The sequence below is a fragment of the Megalobrama amblycephala genome, linkage group LG2, assembly GCF_018812025.1.
Source record: "Megalobrama amblycephala isolate DHTTF-2021 linkage group LG2, ASM1881202v1, whole genome shotgun sequence".
In the NCBI taxonomy this organism is placed as follows: domain Eukaryota; kingdom Metazoa; phylum Chordata; class Actinopteri; order Cypriniformes; family Xenocyprididae; genus Megalobrama; species Megalobrama amblycephala.
The window spans coordinates 5689050-5706980 of NC_063045.1; the positions used below are offsets into that span (position 1 = coordinate 5689050).

General features: G+C 37.0%; 1 protein-coding gene and 2 long non-coding RNA genes across 4 annotated transcripts in view; all 3 read right to left on the reverse strand.

The window, feature by feature from the left end:
• Positions 1-266: 266 nt before the first annotated feature.
• LOC125263285 overlaps positions 267-17931 on the reverse strand; it is a 1003076-nt gene continuing 985411 nt past the window's right edge. For both annotated transcript variants that reach the window (XM_048182289.1, XM_048182288.1), the window contains exon 6: positions 267-820. In XM_048182289.1, coding sequence (XP_048038246.1) covers positions 813-820 — 8 coding nt within the window. In that variant the 3' untranslated portion in view covers positions 267-812. The remainder of the gene's footprint in view (positions 821-17931) is intronic.
• Positions 4360-6023, reverse strand: LOC125263303. Its single transcript, XR_007183783.1, has 2 exons — positions 5647-6023; positions 4360-4943 (listed from the first exon to the last, which is right to left on the reverse strand). It is a non-coding gene; the product is annotated as an uncharacterized LOC125263303 (long non-coding RNA).
• LOC125263315 lies at positions 8329-8871 on the reverse strand. Its single transcript, XR_007183794.1, has 3 exons — positions 8812-8871; positions 8579-8722; positions 8329-8479 (listed from the first exon to the last, which is right to left on the reverse strand). It is a non-coding gene; the product is annotated as an uncharacterized LOC125263315 (long non-coding RNA).

Consider the following 17931-nt stretch of genomic DNA (forward strand, 5'->3'; position numbering starts at 1 on the left):
GTTGTGGCTGTGTATCATTTCCATACATAATATTGAAGGGTAAGCGGCCACAATAATTATTGTGAGAAGTCTTTAAACATTTTAATTATTATTATTTTTTTCTTTTTTGTTGGTATTTTCAAAAACGCAGTGATATTATTCTATATAAAAAATATACTGTACAATAATAAAAAATAGTGAGATGAAATAGTAAATAGTACTATTTATATTAGTAATACATTCTGAAGAAAAAGAATAATTGTCATGATTGATCACAGGAAGCAAAAGCAAGTTAACACATTTATTGGAAATGTAAAATGAACAGTCACTGAATGAGGATCCGCGGGTGGCGCAGGGACTGAGATGGTCAGCTGGGAATTGGTGCGTTGATGGTGGTGAAGTGCGCTGGTGAAGTTGATGATTGAATCCAGACATAGAACGAAACCCACGAAGACACCGAACTGGAAACAGGAAGCACTTCTTCCAGAAGACTCTTGACATACTGTAATAAAACACGGAGAGACTCTTGAACATCAGAATGAGAAAACTTTATTGATAAAGACAAGCAGAGACATATGGAGAAAAAAGCTTGTTATACTAAATATTTAAAGCGGTCTTTGATAATCTACAGTATTTATCATATAGGATCACAATAAACTCATTAAAGATAATTTAGAGGAAATATAAATGACAAATCAACAATATATTTGAAACAGTAATAGATTGTAAAGACAGATGCAGTTGTTGTGATCAGAACATCATTAGTGAGAAACAGAATCACAGAGTTTGATCATTGATCTGATCTGAAACACGTGTACGTCTCCTCCGTCACCTCAGATTCCTGTCAGACAAACACAAACACAAAAGGAGAAAAATGAACTTGATGTTACAGATGCAAAACCTGATTCATGAAATATAATACAGACAGAAATTCATCATGATGACTGATAATGAACTGGACTTGAACATTATAGGAACTCAATGAGCAAACTGAGTATTATGGGATATAAATCATCAGTGAGTATTATGGGATATGAGACACTGTTTCTCGCATTGAATGATTGTTTTGTGTTTGTGTAGCCTATAATGGAGGAGTATCTTTGTCTTTTATTACAAAACTCTAAAACACAAGACCAACAAGAGTGACTGTGGAAACCATAATACATGTTCAACAACACGATACACTGCACACGGCCAAATATGTTCAACAAGTTTGTGAGTTAGAGAGCAAACCTGAAGGAGAATCTGTAGAAGGACCTGAGGGAATCTGTGAGTCTGATGTTGTAGAGGCTAAAAAGAGACAGAAATCAGAGTGAATGAGTCAGTCTGATCGACAGCAAAAGACAGAGATCAGATCAATAAACAAATTTACACTGTCGGAGAGGAGAATGACAGACTGAAATGACCAAGACTAATTAAAAACAATATTGTGAAAAGAAAGTGCTTCAATAATTATGTTCTTAAATTGAATTTATATACATTAATATACAAGAAACAATCACTATTGTGTAATCGTGACTCACCATAGACAGTAACATTGTATCTGTATGTGATGTCTCTGCTGTCTCTGGTGATTTTTAACGTATAAAGTCCAGAGTCTTTGGTTCTGATCTTTTTGATGGTCAGAGAACTAGTTTGAGGATCCACCTTCATAAAATCTCCTTTTAACACCTCAACAACTTCAAGTAGAGTGAATTCACTGGGTGATTTCTGAGGAAACCTCCACATGATCATATCATCTGTCTGTATTTCAGTACCAGATTCCAAAGTGACTGAATCGCCCTCCATCACCGACACTGACTTCACTGCATCATCACCAAACACACATGAAGAACAAACACAACAAGAGTAAGAGTTTTAAAATAACTAAAGTAAACAGTCTGAAATTTAAAATGAACAATATCAATACAACAAAATAGACACAACAGATGCAAAATGGAGTTTGAAATTAATATTTGCATATTTGTGGTGATTTTGAATGAATCAATAAAATGATTTGAGCTCCACACAACATCAAACTAATGCAGCTGCTGTTTGATCTTCAGTGTTTTTATAGAACCAACATTTAGAAAAGCAAACAGTGAATCTGATGCAGAAAGAACTGTACAAAAATAATCAAATTGATCCGAAATGAGGTAAAAGTCATATATGGATGCTGTTCATTCATGAGTTCATGAAATGGTCCTTCGGCGAACCATTGAAATGTTGAAGAATGTCAAAACAGTTATGGCATCTAACGAAGCCTCGTTTACTGAAATCACATGACTTTGGAAGTTTCATATGCGTTTCAAATCACTGGTTCGAAGCAAATTATTTCAAAGCTTCACAAAGTGTGTTTTGAAAGCAGCTGTCAGAAAGGATTTTTCAATTTGAGACAGCACTTAAAATGTCTGACTCCGAACTAGGAAGCTTTTATGAGACGCACCCTGTATTTATATCTACATCTCGTCATCCTGGTAGTGTATGATGAAGCACATGCCTGCATACCTGCTAAAAGATTCTCCAAATAACTGAACCACAACCCCTACAGACCTTATTCACAGCAGCGCCATGACAGGGATGAAAGAGGCTGTGAGGGAGAGACTTGCTGTTTTCAATGGCGTTCGCTGTTGTATAATGCTTCCTAATTACTTATAATTTTCCACAGCTCATTGTCTGGAGTGTTTTGTCTACTGAAACTTCTTGGATAAATATTTTTGCAGTATTTTGTCAGCAGAACAATTAAAATAAAACATTAAATAACAATACAACCCACTGAAGAGATGTATGTCTATCCCTCACAGCCTCGCTTTCATTCCCGTTCAAAATCACAGATGGTGCTGTTGTGAATAAGGTGTGTAGGTTGGCACATGTGAATCAAGAGAGCGTAATATACGAGAGACATGAAAGTCACGGCTAACCCGAATGTGTGGTCTTAAATACAGCTATAGAAAACGGTGTATATCAGAAAATATGTAGCAATTGACCAATCAGAATCAAGTATAAGAAAGCTGGGTAATAAACACTAATATCAGCACTGCCGTACCTGCACATGTGTGACAGAGGTGAGTGATGTCCAGATGTTGAGTCTGGTTGCTGATGGGATTGTTCAGCACACAGCTGTAGGTGTTTTTATCCTGATATTCCACCTCCAGAGGTAGAGAGAGACTGATGCTGAGATCAGACACACTGATGCTGGACAATAAACTGTTTCCTTTGTACCAGGAGAGAGTCACATGACTCACATTCACAGCTGAACACACCAATGAACAATTTGATGATAAAGAACATTGTGAAGAGTTTCTGCTGATGACAGGAACAGGCAGATGAGCTGAAAAACATCAGAGAACAAACAGAAATGTGAACAAATTAATCTTATTTGGTTCAAGCAGCGCACTGAGTCAGTGTTTATATGATCTCAAACTATAAAACAATTTAACAAATAATTCACAGGTTCGCACTTACAAATAAGTCAGATGGAATAAATGGTATGCGAGCTCCGAGCTTGGCCTGAACCCAGAATAATCCAACCGTATTTCTGGCTGTGATATGAACAAGCTAAGAGTGAGGAGTCGGAGTGGTGGAGGGATGCTGAAAACTGTTGAGGAATGTGAGTCGACTCGACTATATATATAGGCTTCCTTTCATGCTGATAGGATGCTGATGACGGGTTGATTGGGTAGATCATTTGAATGTGCTCCTCCCGAACTTTGTTAATAAAACATCATTTAATGAGTTCAAACTTACAAAGTCAGATAGAATAAATGGTATGTGTATTTGGTGTACTGTCCAAAGAGATGCCTCCGAGTTCGGTATTTAGCCTGAATCCAGAGTACTTCCCAGAAAAAGTTGCAAACTAATGTGGGACAGCAGCCTGACAATGAGGTTGATAATCCCCCAAAACATGCAGAGAACGAAGCTGAAGGTGTGCCAATCGTAGGGAGGGGGTTACCCAACTAACTGAATTTTGTTATAAGAACGTTCTCTAAACATGTTATTTAAAGGTTAGTATGAAACATTATTTCAATCATTCAAACACCTGCTGTGAACAAACACTGAAAGAAAGAGAAATAAGAACACAAACTACAACTTTCTTCAGCCACAGCCTTAGATGAACTGAAGATAAAAGACATGAAATCTCTGCAGATCTGATTAAACAACTCCACAAACAGCATTACCAGCTTCACTTATTGCTAACCAGACTGACTTTATTTCTGTCACACGTCTACAGAAGATCTTATTGAGAATTAACAGAGGTTTAGATGTTGGTGTTTGGTTAAAAATGTTTTGTCTGAGGTCACAGTTATGGAGATCAGTGTTTGCTTTAGTTGTACTCTTGACCCTTGCCTTGTGTTAAGTTACCTTTTTTCAGCAGTTACAAGAGTTTTCAGAAAACATTTCTGCATTGATAAAGATCAAGATGATAGCTTTAATGGTCAAATGATTCAGCAGTATTAACTACTTTTTCTGTAGTTTTGCTTACTTTTGGAATTGGAGCATTTTTTTAAGAAGAAATTTGTTGATAAATCGCAGGACAGCGTTGACAATAATTTTTTAATAATTCTGCGTGCGATCTGATGCACATAATGTGTGAGCTACTGTTTGTATGTGTGTGTTTAAGCTACAAGGAACTAGCGTGTTCATTTAGAAAAGGAAATCACTTGTACAGAAACAGTTTAAAACGTGTATTCCCCCAATTGATTTTTCTCCAATTATCTCTGGTAGAAAAGATCCATCATGTTCAGTTGTGATGCTCAGAGATCCAGTTTGATTGTCCAGTTTCAGTCTGTCTCTGAATCTCCCATCAAAAACATCATCATATACAGTGAATCTGTCGGCCTGTTTATTGATTTCAGCTATTAAAGTGTTTTCAAACCTCCACTGAATCTCATCATCATCCTTCATTTCAGTAAGATCAGAGTTTAGAGTGACTGAATCTCCCTTGTTTACTTTCACTGTCCAGGGACGATCATTACCAAACCCACCTGAAGAACAGAATTTTTCCACATATTAATATGAACTTTAAAATCACTTGATGTTGGTTTGATGAAGCTTCAATAAAATTCTTTGAATTATTAGAATGTAAAGTGAATTATGTTTTCCAGCAGTACAAAGACAAAATATGCTGAATAAAAGGCGAAATAGTTAAACAGATATTATAGATCAATAACTATATTAAAAAGAGACTTTAACCTCAAGTAAGAGTGTTATCTCACAGTTCAGTTATTTGGTAACACTTTATTTTGATTGTCTGTTTTGACTATGAGTAAATTTGCAGCTACATGTCAACTAACTGTCATTAGAGTATTAGTAGACTGTCTGATTAACATCAGCTAACACTTTATTGTGATCGTCTCCCAACAGACATTCTACTGACTATAAGTCACTTTGCAAGTACAAGTCAGCTTATTCTAACCCTAACTCTACCAGTCTACTAATACTTTACTATCACTCTAATGAGAGTCAGAAAACATGTAGATGAAATGTTACTTATAGTCAACAGAATGTGTTAAATGGACCATCAAAATAAAATGAAATAATTTCTATATGAGAATAACAGTGCATTTTAATCCTCTCTGACTAATTTAACCAGTTAAATGACTGATTACAGTTAAATTACAGTTACATGCATTATTAAAATAGATTTGAACAGAAACAACTGAAGCCATAAAAACATTTTAAACTCACCAACCAGATGCTGCAAACACAAACAGATCAAAACTAATTTGAGAAACATTTTCTTCTTCGGTTCAAAACAGCTCACGATAGAAACTCTTAAAATATCTGATCAGACTGATCTAAAACACAACTGAACTGTGATATTTATCTGGCTGTGTGTGAAAACTCCCCTGATGTCCAATCACAGTTTACACCTCAATCCTCTTTTACATCATGAAAATCAACAAGCTTTTGCTGATCTTACATTTTCAAATGAATTCTGTCCCTGAACAAAAACAGGAACAGGCAAAGTTCAGTTGATCAGCAAACAGGTTGTCTGAAGCAAGGAAAAACACACAAGCAGTGAACATGTTGATCTGTTTTATCAATGCAGAAATGTTTTCTGAAAACAGCTGCAATTGCTGAAAAAGAAGCAACTCAACAAAACGTAAGGGTCAAGAGCTCAACTAAAGCAAACACTGATCTCAATGATGATGACTTCAAACAAAACATTTTCAATAAGACATCCAGATCTAAACCTCTGTTAATTCTCAATAAGAGCTTCTGTAGACGTCTCGCAGAAATAAAGTCAGTCTGGTTAGTAATAAGTGAAGCTGGTAATGCTGTTTGTGGAGTTGTTTAATCAGATCTGCAGAGATTTCATGTCTTTTATCTTCAGTTCATCTAAGGCTGTGGCTGAAGAAAGTTGTAGTTTGTGTTCTTATTTCTCTTTCTTTCAGTGTTTGTTCACAGCAGGTGTTTGAATGATTGAAAGAATGTTTCAGGAACATCATACTAACCTTTAAATAACATTCTACTAACATTAAGGAAACTGGACATTTTATGTTCTTGGAATGTTATAAATTTGGAATGTTCAACGTTCTTAGAATGTTGAATTTAAATCAAAATAAATTTGAAAGAATGTTTGAGGAACATTATACCTTATAAGAAAAAGAAAACTGGACTTTTTTTAATCCAACACTGAATATTTAGAGAACGTTGTTATAACAAAATTCTGTTAGCTGTGAGTGTCCAACTTGAGTGACCAGCGCTCCATTGATCTGCTGCTTCCCATTTGCATTTTTGACAGCATCCTCTTGACTCTCACATTAACTGATAACTGTCCACTGTGGATGTTCTCAGATTCCAGCTGTTTCACAGGTCATCATGCTGAAGAAGAATGCATCGCTCAGGTCAGTTTCATCTATCATCTTGACAGATCACTCTTTTTGTCTCACTTTTTCTTTAGAAATACATTGCAGTCTCAACATGTCTGTTTATTTTCTCTTAAAGGGATAGTTCACCCAAAAATGAAAATGTTTATCTGCTTACCCCCAGAGCATCCAAGATGTAGGTGTCTTTGTTTCTTCAGTAGAACACAAATGATGATTTTTAACTCCAACCGCTGCCGTCTGTCAGTGGTATAATGCAAGTCAGCGGGAACTTGGACTATAAGAGTAAATAAAACACGACAGACAAATCCAAATTAAACCCTGCGGCTCGTGATGACACATTGATGTCCTAAGACACGAAACGATTGGTTTGTGTGAGAAACCGAACAGTATTTATATCATTTTTTACCTCTAATACACCACTATGTCCAACGGCATTCATCACTCGAGTCGTGAGGTCTGATCGCGCTCTGACAGCGGCAGTGAGGTCTGGCGCTCATTGAAGTATAAGCGCGAGACATCACTGTCGTTCTCAGAGCTCGATCAGACCTCACTAATCGAGTGATGAATGCCGTTGGACATAGTGGTGTATTAGAGGTAAAAAATGACATAAATACTGTTCGGTTTCTTGCACAAACCGATCGTTTCGTGTCTTAAGACATCAATGTGTCGTCACGAGCTGCAGGGTTTAATTTGGATTTGTCTGTGCATGTTTTTTTACTCTCATAGTAGAAGTTCCCATCCACTAGCATTATTTGACTGACAGATGGCAACGGTTGGAGTTAAAAATCATCATTTGTGTTCTACTGAAGAAACAAAGACACCTACATCTTGGATGCGCTGGGGGTAAGCAGATAAACATCAACTTTTCATTTTTGGGTGAACTATCCCTTTAACACTTCAACATGTCATTGTATTCTTCATTACTTGTTGCATATTAGTCACATAATCCTTAACGCAGCGCCATCTAGTGGCTTCCTTGAGTAACAGACACAATCACTGCATGTCATTACAGATACTGAGCAATTCACTCCTGATAACATGATTCAGGGTGAGACACTAGATGGAGCTGTTGATCCTCAGATGAAACACAGAGACAAATCACACTAGAGATTTAAAGAAATGGAGCACTGATATGTTGTTAATGTGTTTCACTGTGGTCTCAAAGTATATTATAATGTGTCCCAAATCAGTGTTTTCTTAAAAGAGAAGCTGGGGGAAGATGTTTATTATTGTGATAGAAAAACAAAAAGAAAATTAATGAACTTAATAATAATGTAAACATTTACAAATAATGTTTTAAATATTTTTTTAAAATGTAAAGCTATATATGTGGCACACTGCTGAAAGAGTTCAAATGTACATAAAGTTAGTATTCCTCCAGGGGGCGCTCGACAAAATAAATGTAATAAAACATGGAGAGACTCTTGAAGCTCAGAGTGAGAAAACTTTATTGACAAAGACAAGCAAATACATATGACAGATGAACAGCAGTATTAGTAAAGTGAGATCTGTGTGTCTCTTTATTAATGTGTTTATATCAGAGAGAAATATAAACAATAAAGGTTTACAAACTGAGAGAGAGAAGCTCAAATAATCATCAGTGTTTATTACAACAAAAAAACTAGAAGATAAAAACACATTTGAAGAATCTTTAAAGTTCAGCGTTCTGCTTTAGATTTCAATACTTCCTGAAAAAGATGAACATATAAAGACATTAATTAATAAATCTCACAAATATTAATATATGCAAAATCAGTGTGTGAGAAATGACATCATCAATCATGTACCTGATGTGTGAATATGAGCTTGATCTCGTTCAGCTCTTCTGGATCTGATGTCATAAACCAGAAGAATGACAGTAGCCACGCCCACCAGAGCAGAGAGGACCAATCGGATCACGGCTTCAGTAGAACCACAACAGTGGACAGAGTCTGAGGAATAAAAACATCAAACTGAGATCAGATCAGTCAATAAACACTAATATCAGCGCTGACATCAACTAATATCAGCACTGCCGTACCTGAACATGTGTGACAGAGGTGAGTGATGTTGAGATGTTGAGTCTGGTTGCTGATGGGATTGTTCAGCACACAGCTGTAGGTGTTTTTATCCTGATATTCCACCTCCAGAGGTAGAGAGAGACTGATGCTGAGATCAGACACACTGATGCTGGACAATAAACTGTTTCCTTTGTACCAGGAGAGAGTCACATGACTCACATTCACAGCTGAACACACCAGTGAACATGATGATGATGATGATGATGATGAAGAACATTGTGAAGAGTTACTGCTGATGACAGGAACAGGCAGATGAAGAGCTGAAAAACATGAGAGAATAAAGAGAAATGAGGATGAATGAAGATATTTAAGAAACATTGAGAGGAACCAAAAGATGATCAAAAGTAAAGCATTTAAACTCAATCTGATATAGGAACTGAAATATAAAACTGCTATTAATGTAAAAAAGTAAAGGAACTATTTTAACTATTTAGTCATGAAAAAACACTTCTTTAGATCTAGCTGTAAAAAAGCATGTGAAACTGATATTTAACTCACCATAGACAGTAAAACAAAAAAAATAAGGCCTCCTGTAAGGCGTGCTAAAAACACTGATCAGTTGTTTATAACATCCATCATGTTCAGTTGTGATGTTTGTGATGGTCAGAGATCCAGTTTGATTGTCCAGTTTCAGTCTGTATCTGAATCTCCCATCAAGAACATCATCATATACAGTGATTTTGTCGGCCCGTTTATTGATTTCAGCTATTAAAGTTTCTTCATTTCCAAACCTCCACTGAATCTCATCATCTTTCATCATTTCAGTAAAATGAGACTTTAGAGCGACTGAATCTCCCTCCTTCACTGACACTGAATCACCAAACAAAGAACAAACAGAAACAGAGTTTGTCACAGATAAACAGATTATGAAGGCTTATTAAATAGTTTAACATTTAAATTTGAAATAAACAATATCATAACAAAATAAACAGAATGGTGTACGAATTAATTAAACTTTTGTCATTAAAAAAAACAGGTGTAAACATTTTTGAACTCACTAATGACATTGAGATAGAAATAAACCCTCATGTAGTTGATCAGTAGTTTATAATCTCCATCATGTTCAGTTGTGATGTTTGTGATGGTCAGAGATCCAGTTTGATTGTCCAGTTTCAGTCTGTCTCTGAATCTCCCATCAAGAACATCATCATATACAGTGAATCTGTTGGCCCGTTTATTGATTTCAGCTATTAAAGTGTTTCCAAACCTCCACTGAATCTCATCATCATCCTTCATTTCAGTAAGATCAGAGTTTAGAGTGACTGAATCTCCCTCCTTCACTGATATTTTAACTGCATCATCAAACAGAGAACAAACAGAAACAGGGTTCACCACAGATTGAAACAGTCATTTGCAAAAGAAAATGTTTTGAAATTTAAATTCGAAAATAATATCATCATTAAACAACTGAAGCAAAATGGAGTTTGGATTAATAATTGTATCTTTGTACTGATTAAAATATAAAACATGTGAAACTGATATTTAACTCACCAATGACATTGAGAGTAAAATATTGTTTCCTACTGTTGATCTGTCGTTCATAACTTCCAGCATGTTCCATTGTGGTGTTTGTGATGGTCAGAGATCCAGTTTGATTGTCCAGCTTCAGTCTGTCTCTGAATCTCCCATCAAGAACATCATCATATACAGCGAATCTGTTGGGCCGTTTACTGATTTCAGCTATTAAAGTGTTTTTATCTCCATACATCCACTGAATCACATGATTATCCTTCATTTCAGTAACAGAGTTTAGAGTGACTGAATCTCCCTCCATCACAGACTTCATTTCAACATAATCACCAAACACACCTGAAGAACAGAGTTTTTCATAGATTAAAATCACTTGATGTTGGTTTGATGAAGCTTCACTAAAATACATTCAATCACTTAATTGTGAAGTAAATAATATTGATCTTTTAATCAGATCTTGAGAGATTTAATGTCTTTTACCTTCAGTTGATTTCAATTAAATGGTTTTGGCTGAAGTCACTTGTAGTTCTTGTGTTTCTCTTTTCTTCAGTTATTCTGCTTGTTAACAGCAGGTGTTCATCATTAATGTTCAATCATCCCTGAATTAATAGCTTAGTTATCTCATTAACTTTAACTCTGCTTCAGTGTTATTTTAACACTATTCAGAGAGGGACCAAATGTTATCTGAGCAGAGTTGATTTAACTCTGTGGATTTTACTGTGTGCAATTGCCAAAAGTATTGGGACACCCTCGAAATCATTGAATCCAGGTGTTCCAATCATTTCCATGGCCATCAGAGTATAAAAATCAAGCACCTAGGCATGCAGACTGCTTCTACAAACATTTGTGAAAGAATGGGTCTCTCCCAGGGGCTCAGTGCTTTCAAGCGTGGTACCGTGATAGGATGTCACCTGTGCAGTAAGTCCATTCGTGAAATTTCCTCACTACTAAATATTCCACCGTCAACTGTTAGTGGTATCATAACAAAGTGGAAGCAATTGGGAACAACAGCAACTCAGACACAAAGTGATAATCCATGTAAAATCACAGAGCGGGGTCAGGGCATGCTGAGGCACACAGTGTGCAGAAGTCGCCAACTTTCTGCAGAGTCAATAGCTACAGACCTCCAAACTTCATGTGGCCTTCAGATTAGCTCAAGAGCAGTGCGTAGAGAGCTTCATGGAATGGGTTTCCATGGCCGAGCAGCTGCATCCAAGCCTTACATCACCAAGTGCAATGTAAAGCGTCGGATGCAGTGGTGTAAAGCACGCCGCCACTGGACTCTAGAGCAGTGGAGACGTGTTCTCCGGAGTGACCAATCACGCTTCTCTGTAAGGAAGGTTTCTCTGAAAGGAACTCTTAATGCTTCAGCATACCAAGACATTTTGGACAATTTCATGCTCCCAACTTTGTGGAAACAGTTTGGGGATGGCCCTTTCCTGTTCCAACATGACTGCGCACCAGTGCATAAAGCAAGGTCCATAAAGACATGGATGAGTGAGTTTGGTGTGGAGGAACTTGACTGGCCTGACCTCAACCTGACAGAACACCTTTGGGATGAATTAGAGTCAACTCAGTCTGGAAACCCGTACATTCATTTCTACTGCTTCTGTTACACTTTTGCGGGAACCAATCACAGACTGGCTTATCCACCTTGCTCGCTATTGGCGGGTATAACACAATGACGATAGAGATGCGACGGCAAGCAGCTTTTAACCTCTCAACGATGCTAAATGACTTTTTTAGTTTAGCAAACAAATCGCTTGAGTGGGTGTAAATGCCACTCACTTTCATGTTTTTTTTTGCACAACCTGCAAAAATCGCTCGATGCCATTGCTGCTTCTGCAAACCACTGATCAATGCTACAAACCAATACAAACTAAACCTGTCTGGAGTTTTCGCGTTGCTCTGCAAAGTACGTCATCCGGATCGTTGATCTGATTGGTTGAAGGACTATCCAATTGCGTGAATAATGCTCGTTGATCACGCCTCTTGTGCAGTAGAAAATACATAGCAGACTCCCCAGACCAATGTTCAATTTTAAATTGAGCTTGGTCTGGTGATAGCCAGACAAATCAATATCACTTTTGCACCCGCAATTAATGTTGAAAAATGTTGACATTTCAACACAAAATCAATGGTAATGGCATTGAATCAATGTGATGTTGGTTCAACATCATGTTTGCACTCTCAGAAAATGAAACACAACTACAACTGACTTAAAGCCACACAGCCTGAAGTCAGAACCAGAACCAAAACAGAAAGAATTGAAGTCATAAAAACATTTACTCACCAAACAGACACCAGAAACACAAACAGAACAAAACAGTGTGAAACATCTTCAACGGTTTCAGTCCACAAATATGAAAAGACAAACTCTTCAAAACTGTTTCAGTGATAAAATGACAGATGAGATGATGTGAAGCTGCTCTTTAAAGTGAAGTGAAGCTACAGTCAGTTAATATAACTGTCTGTTTATTCAGTGTTAATGCATGTGACCATCTAACTCTTATTTTAGTCGATCAATTCATGCTCTGAACATTAACACTTTGAGCTCCATTAGGCCTCAACTTCCTGTAAGTCAATAGTGTCGTTGTCAACAGAAATAAACTGACCAATAACGTGTTAAGAACATCTTTCCAGCTAACAGAACTTTGTTATAAGAATGTTCTCTAAATATTCAGTGTTGGTTTATTTCTGACACACATCTACAGATGTTTTATTGAGAATTAACAGAGGTTTGTTTAGTTTGAGGTCGTCATTATGGAGATCAGTGTTTGCTTTAGTTGAGCTTTTGACCCCTGGCTATTATAGAGTTACTTCTTTCGCAGATGTTTTCAGAAAACATTTCTGCACTGATAAAGCAGATCAACATGTCTGTTGTAACAGACAAACAACTGCTTTAAAGTGGTTTAATCAACTGCTTTTTTTTTATAGTTTATTTTCTTTTGGTATTGAAGTGTTATATGAAAAGGAAATAATAAACACAAAAATGTGATAAAAATAATTTTTAACACTGAACTGATTTATGTTGGATTGTCCAAAACTATTAAGAAATTAAAAATTACACACTTAGACATCAGCACTCATCATACAAATCTTAACAATGGTGGTCAGGTCAGGTTTCAGGTACACGCTGCTCGGGCTCCGTGGCGATGTTACCCCCGATCGCTCTTGTGTGCGTGGGCAGCTCAAACGCGGCGGTCTCCGTCATGCTACCTGCGGTTGGCTCAGTTCGTAAATCCTCACCGTCAGGGTAGTTCTGGCTGGGCACTGTCTGGGGAGTGGGGCTGGCAGCAACTTCAACGGTGAATGGTGATCCGCAGGATGCCATCACCCACTCCATATAGGACGTGAAGCTCCCTCGGGGACCTTCCCCGGACAGCTGTGCACGTGTGGTGTTGTTTAGTCCGACGTAAAGGAACGTGCACAGGCAGTAGTCCGGGAAGGTGGTCTGATGTGCGAGATCCAAAAATTGTTCTAAATGTCTCTCGAGGGAGCTTTCTCCCTGCTCAAGGCACATGAGTTTGACAGATGGATCCATAGTGCAAGCAGGAGTGAAAAATGGAAACAAAAAACACTAACACGAAAAACAAAAAGAGAATCCTATATACAAACATGTTGCTTACTGTTTCGGTCAGGTGTTCTATTACAATTCCACTGGTGTATAAAGCACATGAACGAGGAGATAAGGATTAAGTAAGCCTTTACTTGAAAATCCAACAGGAGAATACAGGAACAGACAGGAACATACACCATTGTAGACACTAACGACACCCGACAACATACTGAACAGAAACAGGAACTTAAATACACTGATTGATTAACTGAAATGATGAACAGCTGTGATGAATGGGATTAGTGTCCATGGTTACTGATTGTGGTGGGAAACTAGAACAAAGGAACACGTGACAGAAGACAACAAACAAACTTAAAGTCCATGTGACTGTGACAATGACAGTGTTGCAAATGATATTTTTCACATTGGTTGAGTTTGAAACAGCATTTAAATTTCTAAAGTTAGCAATTACAGAACAACAGCAGATACTTTAATGCAGCCATTTGTCTGTTATTAAAACAGACATGTTGATCTGATTTATCAGTGTAGAAATGTTTTCTGAAAACACCTGCAATTGCTGATAAAGAAGCAACTCAACAAAAGTCAAGGGTCAGGAGCTCAACTAAAGCAAACGCTGATCTCCATTATGGTGACCCCAAATGAAACATTTTCAATAAGACATCAACATCTAAACCTCTGTTAATTCTCAATAAGATCTTCTGTAGACGTGTGACAGAAATAAAGTCAGTCTGGTTAGTAATAAGTGAAGCTGGTAATGCTGTTTGTGGAGTTGTTTAATCAGATCTTCAGAGATTTATTGTCTTTTATCTTCAGTTCATCTAAGGCTGTGGCTGAAGAAAGTTGTAGTTTGTGTTATTATTTCTCTTTCTTTCAGTGTTTGTTCACAGCAGGTGTTTGAATGATTGAAAGAATGTTTCAGGAACATCAAACTAACCTTTAAATAACATTCTACTAACATTAAGGAAACTGGATATTTTTATGTTCTTGGAATGTTACAAATCAACGTTCCTACAATGTTGAATTTTAAATCAAAATTAAGTTGAAAGAACGTTTGAGGAACATCATACCTTATAAAGATGTTCCGGTAAAGTCAAGAAAACGGAATGTTTTTTAATATCCCCAGAACAACACTGAATATTTAGAGAACGTTCTTATAACAAAATTCTGTTAGCTGGGATAACAGTGAATGTTGATCCTCTCTGATTAATTTAACCAGTAAATTATTACATGTAACCAGAATGGAAGCAAATTAAGTCATAAAAACAAATTTAAACTCACCATCCAGACGCCACAAACAGAAACAGGTCAAAAGTAATTTGAGAAACATTTTCTTCATTGGTTCACTGTAAAGCTCACGATAGTAACTCTTAAAATGTCTGAAAACATTTAGATTGATCTGAAACACGACTGAACTGTGATATTTATCTGGTTGGGTGTGAATCCTCCCCCAACCTCAGTTAGTTTCCGCTCACACATCCGTCTCCTTTAACATCACGTAAATCAACAAGATTTTTATGATCTTACATTTTCAGATGAATTCTGGCCCGGTATGAAAACTAACAGCAGAAGAGCGAAATATTGGATTAGATATATGATTAGATATAGGATTCACTTTATTTCAGTGTAAAGATGTTTAGTGTGGAGTGGAAGATTGTGAGTTTCTAATTAGCAGGAGGGAAAATTAAGAAACGCTTCAGCCACAAACTGCTGACACACACATCAACCACAAACATCCAGCAGAAGCTGCTTATTCACCAGACAGATCAAACCAGACACACTGATGTTTGAGCAGATAAAATAAAAGAGAAAACCCATGGCAGGGTCCATTTTGACTCAAAAAACAATTATTTACATTTATCTTATAATTTGCTTGTGTTCAAGCAAAATTCATTAATGAGTTAATGAGAACCTACAGTAACCTGTGAATGTAATTGTTCATTTAGAGAAATTCTGATATTTGGCCTTGGGGAAATTTGACAAGAAATGCTTGAGTTCAGTTTTGATTGCAGATTTTGTTACTTTGGCAAATCTGAGAAAAATAAAGTGTTCACAAATCATGGCTGCCACGCCAGAGTCTCTAGCCATCATGGACGCTGCACCTGAAGCTGAAGTTTGAGACTGGCTGCGTCCAAAACTGCCTACTTCTCTACTATATAGTAGGGGGAAAGCAGTAGGCGAGCGAATAAGTATGTCCGAAACCTCAGTAATCATAAATGAGTATTCAAGAAGTTCCTGGATGGCCTACTGCTTCCGCCCTGATTCTGAAGTGTTCCTCGATCTGACTCTCCTCCAAACAAAAACGACCATATAGGTTGTTTTTCAAGCACCTTATTACGACCTATATTTACATTGTAAAGTCATGTGCCCTCTAGCCGGCGTAAAAGTAATGACAGTGTCGTGTTACATCTGTCGTCATGAAATAATGTATGACTGTCATTACCAAACTTTTTACACTATTTGTCCTATTTCCATTTAGCAAATTTAATTTTTTTATTAATGACTACAACCACTCCATCCCTAAACCTACCCTTAGTGATTTATAGTGCATATACACTATGAGCACATGCATTCCCTGGGATCAAACCCACGATCACATGATCACATGATTGCATATTGTTATTGCAATGCTCTGCCAAATGAGCTATGCAAAACCCGAAATATGACACAGATAAAAGGGAACAATGCATTAAAATGAAAGTATCCTGTTGTCGATAGGGGTGCAAATTTAGTAAACGCTCCTATGGGTTGTATTTCAGGGAAGTGACAAACAACCTATATAGGCGTATTGGTTGGAGAACATGTTGTCCTCGATGGATACTTTTCTATCCCAGTAGGCCACGGGAAAGGATACGTCATAATCGAACACGGAGGAGAAAAGCAGCGCGGGTGTTTATAAATGTGAGTATTGAAAACCAAAAACACAGTTCCTTGTGTTAAAGTCACATTTGTTGAGCTACTGTAGAGTAAACTGCTGAATGTGTAAAGATGCTAGACAGTATAGTTGTGACTTTACTGTAAAAACATGATTTAAAAATGGATTTACATACATTCTAAACCATATACATCTTAAAGATGCTTATTAAATGTTTATTTAACATCTGACAGGAACATCTTCTTTAAGTATTATGACTTATGAGTGATGGATTATGTACTATGAGTGATGTGTGTGTGCTGTTATGTAGAAGTCACTGTTGTCAACACTGCTCACATTATGTTGTGTGGTACGTCTAATTAACCAGTCTGTATCGTTGTTATTTCAACTTTTATGAACACACTCTCAACTACATGATTGCTCTCTTAACTCTCGAGATCCCTCTCTCGTCCAACCCCCTGTTCTAGCGATATCACTACACTACATACCTACCTTTGTTAGTATTAGAGAACTTATATCATCAAATAACAAATTACTTTTGTTTCCACCCCTATTTATGGTTACTCTGAACACAATATACTACTATATTGTTTCAATCCAAACTGACTAACAGTCAACAAACATACTCAAACATTTACATAATCATGTCCTTGAAACGAGCAGGTTTCATAATCCTTCTACCACTATGGGTAGTTAAAGGCTTGCTACCAGTATCTGGTACTGTAACAGAAGAACTGTGTGGCTCTTTTGAGGAATCTGACTTGAAAACTGTCTCTCGAGTTCCTTGATCGCTTTGTATTTCTGCAGGTTCTGGTATGTTAATCTCCATCTGAACAGGAACATGACGAATATGCTTCACATTTCTCACAATCCTAGAGCCATCCTCTACACTGACCATTTCAAAGGAATTGTCCTATGTGTGCTTCAGCAGTACATAGCGAGTATCTCTATACTTAGAGTCCAGCTTGCCATCTTCCATACTCGCCACATATACAACGTCTCCTAACTTAAAGTTGTGTTCTTTGGCTTGTCTTGTCATGTCTGCGTAGTGTTTCATTTTCTCATTGTAGCTTTTATGATGACTTTCAATGTTTTTTGTTTCTCTTTTGTCTGTTATGAGACTAGGCAACTTTGTACGCACATCTCATCCAAACATCA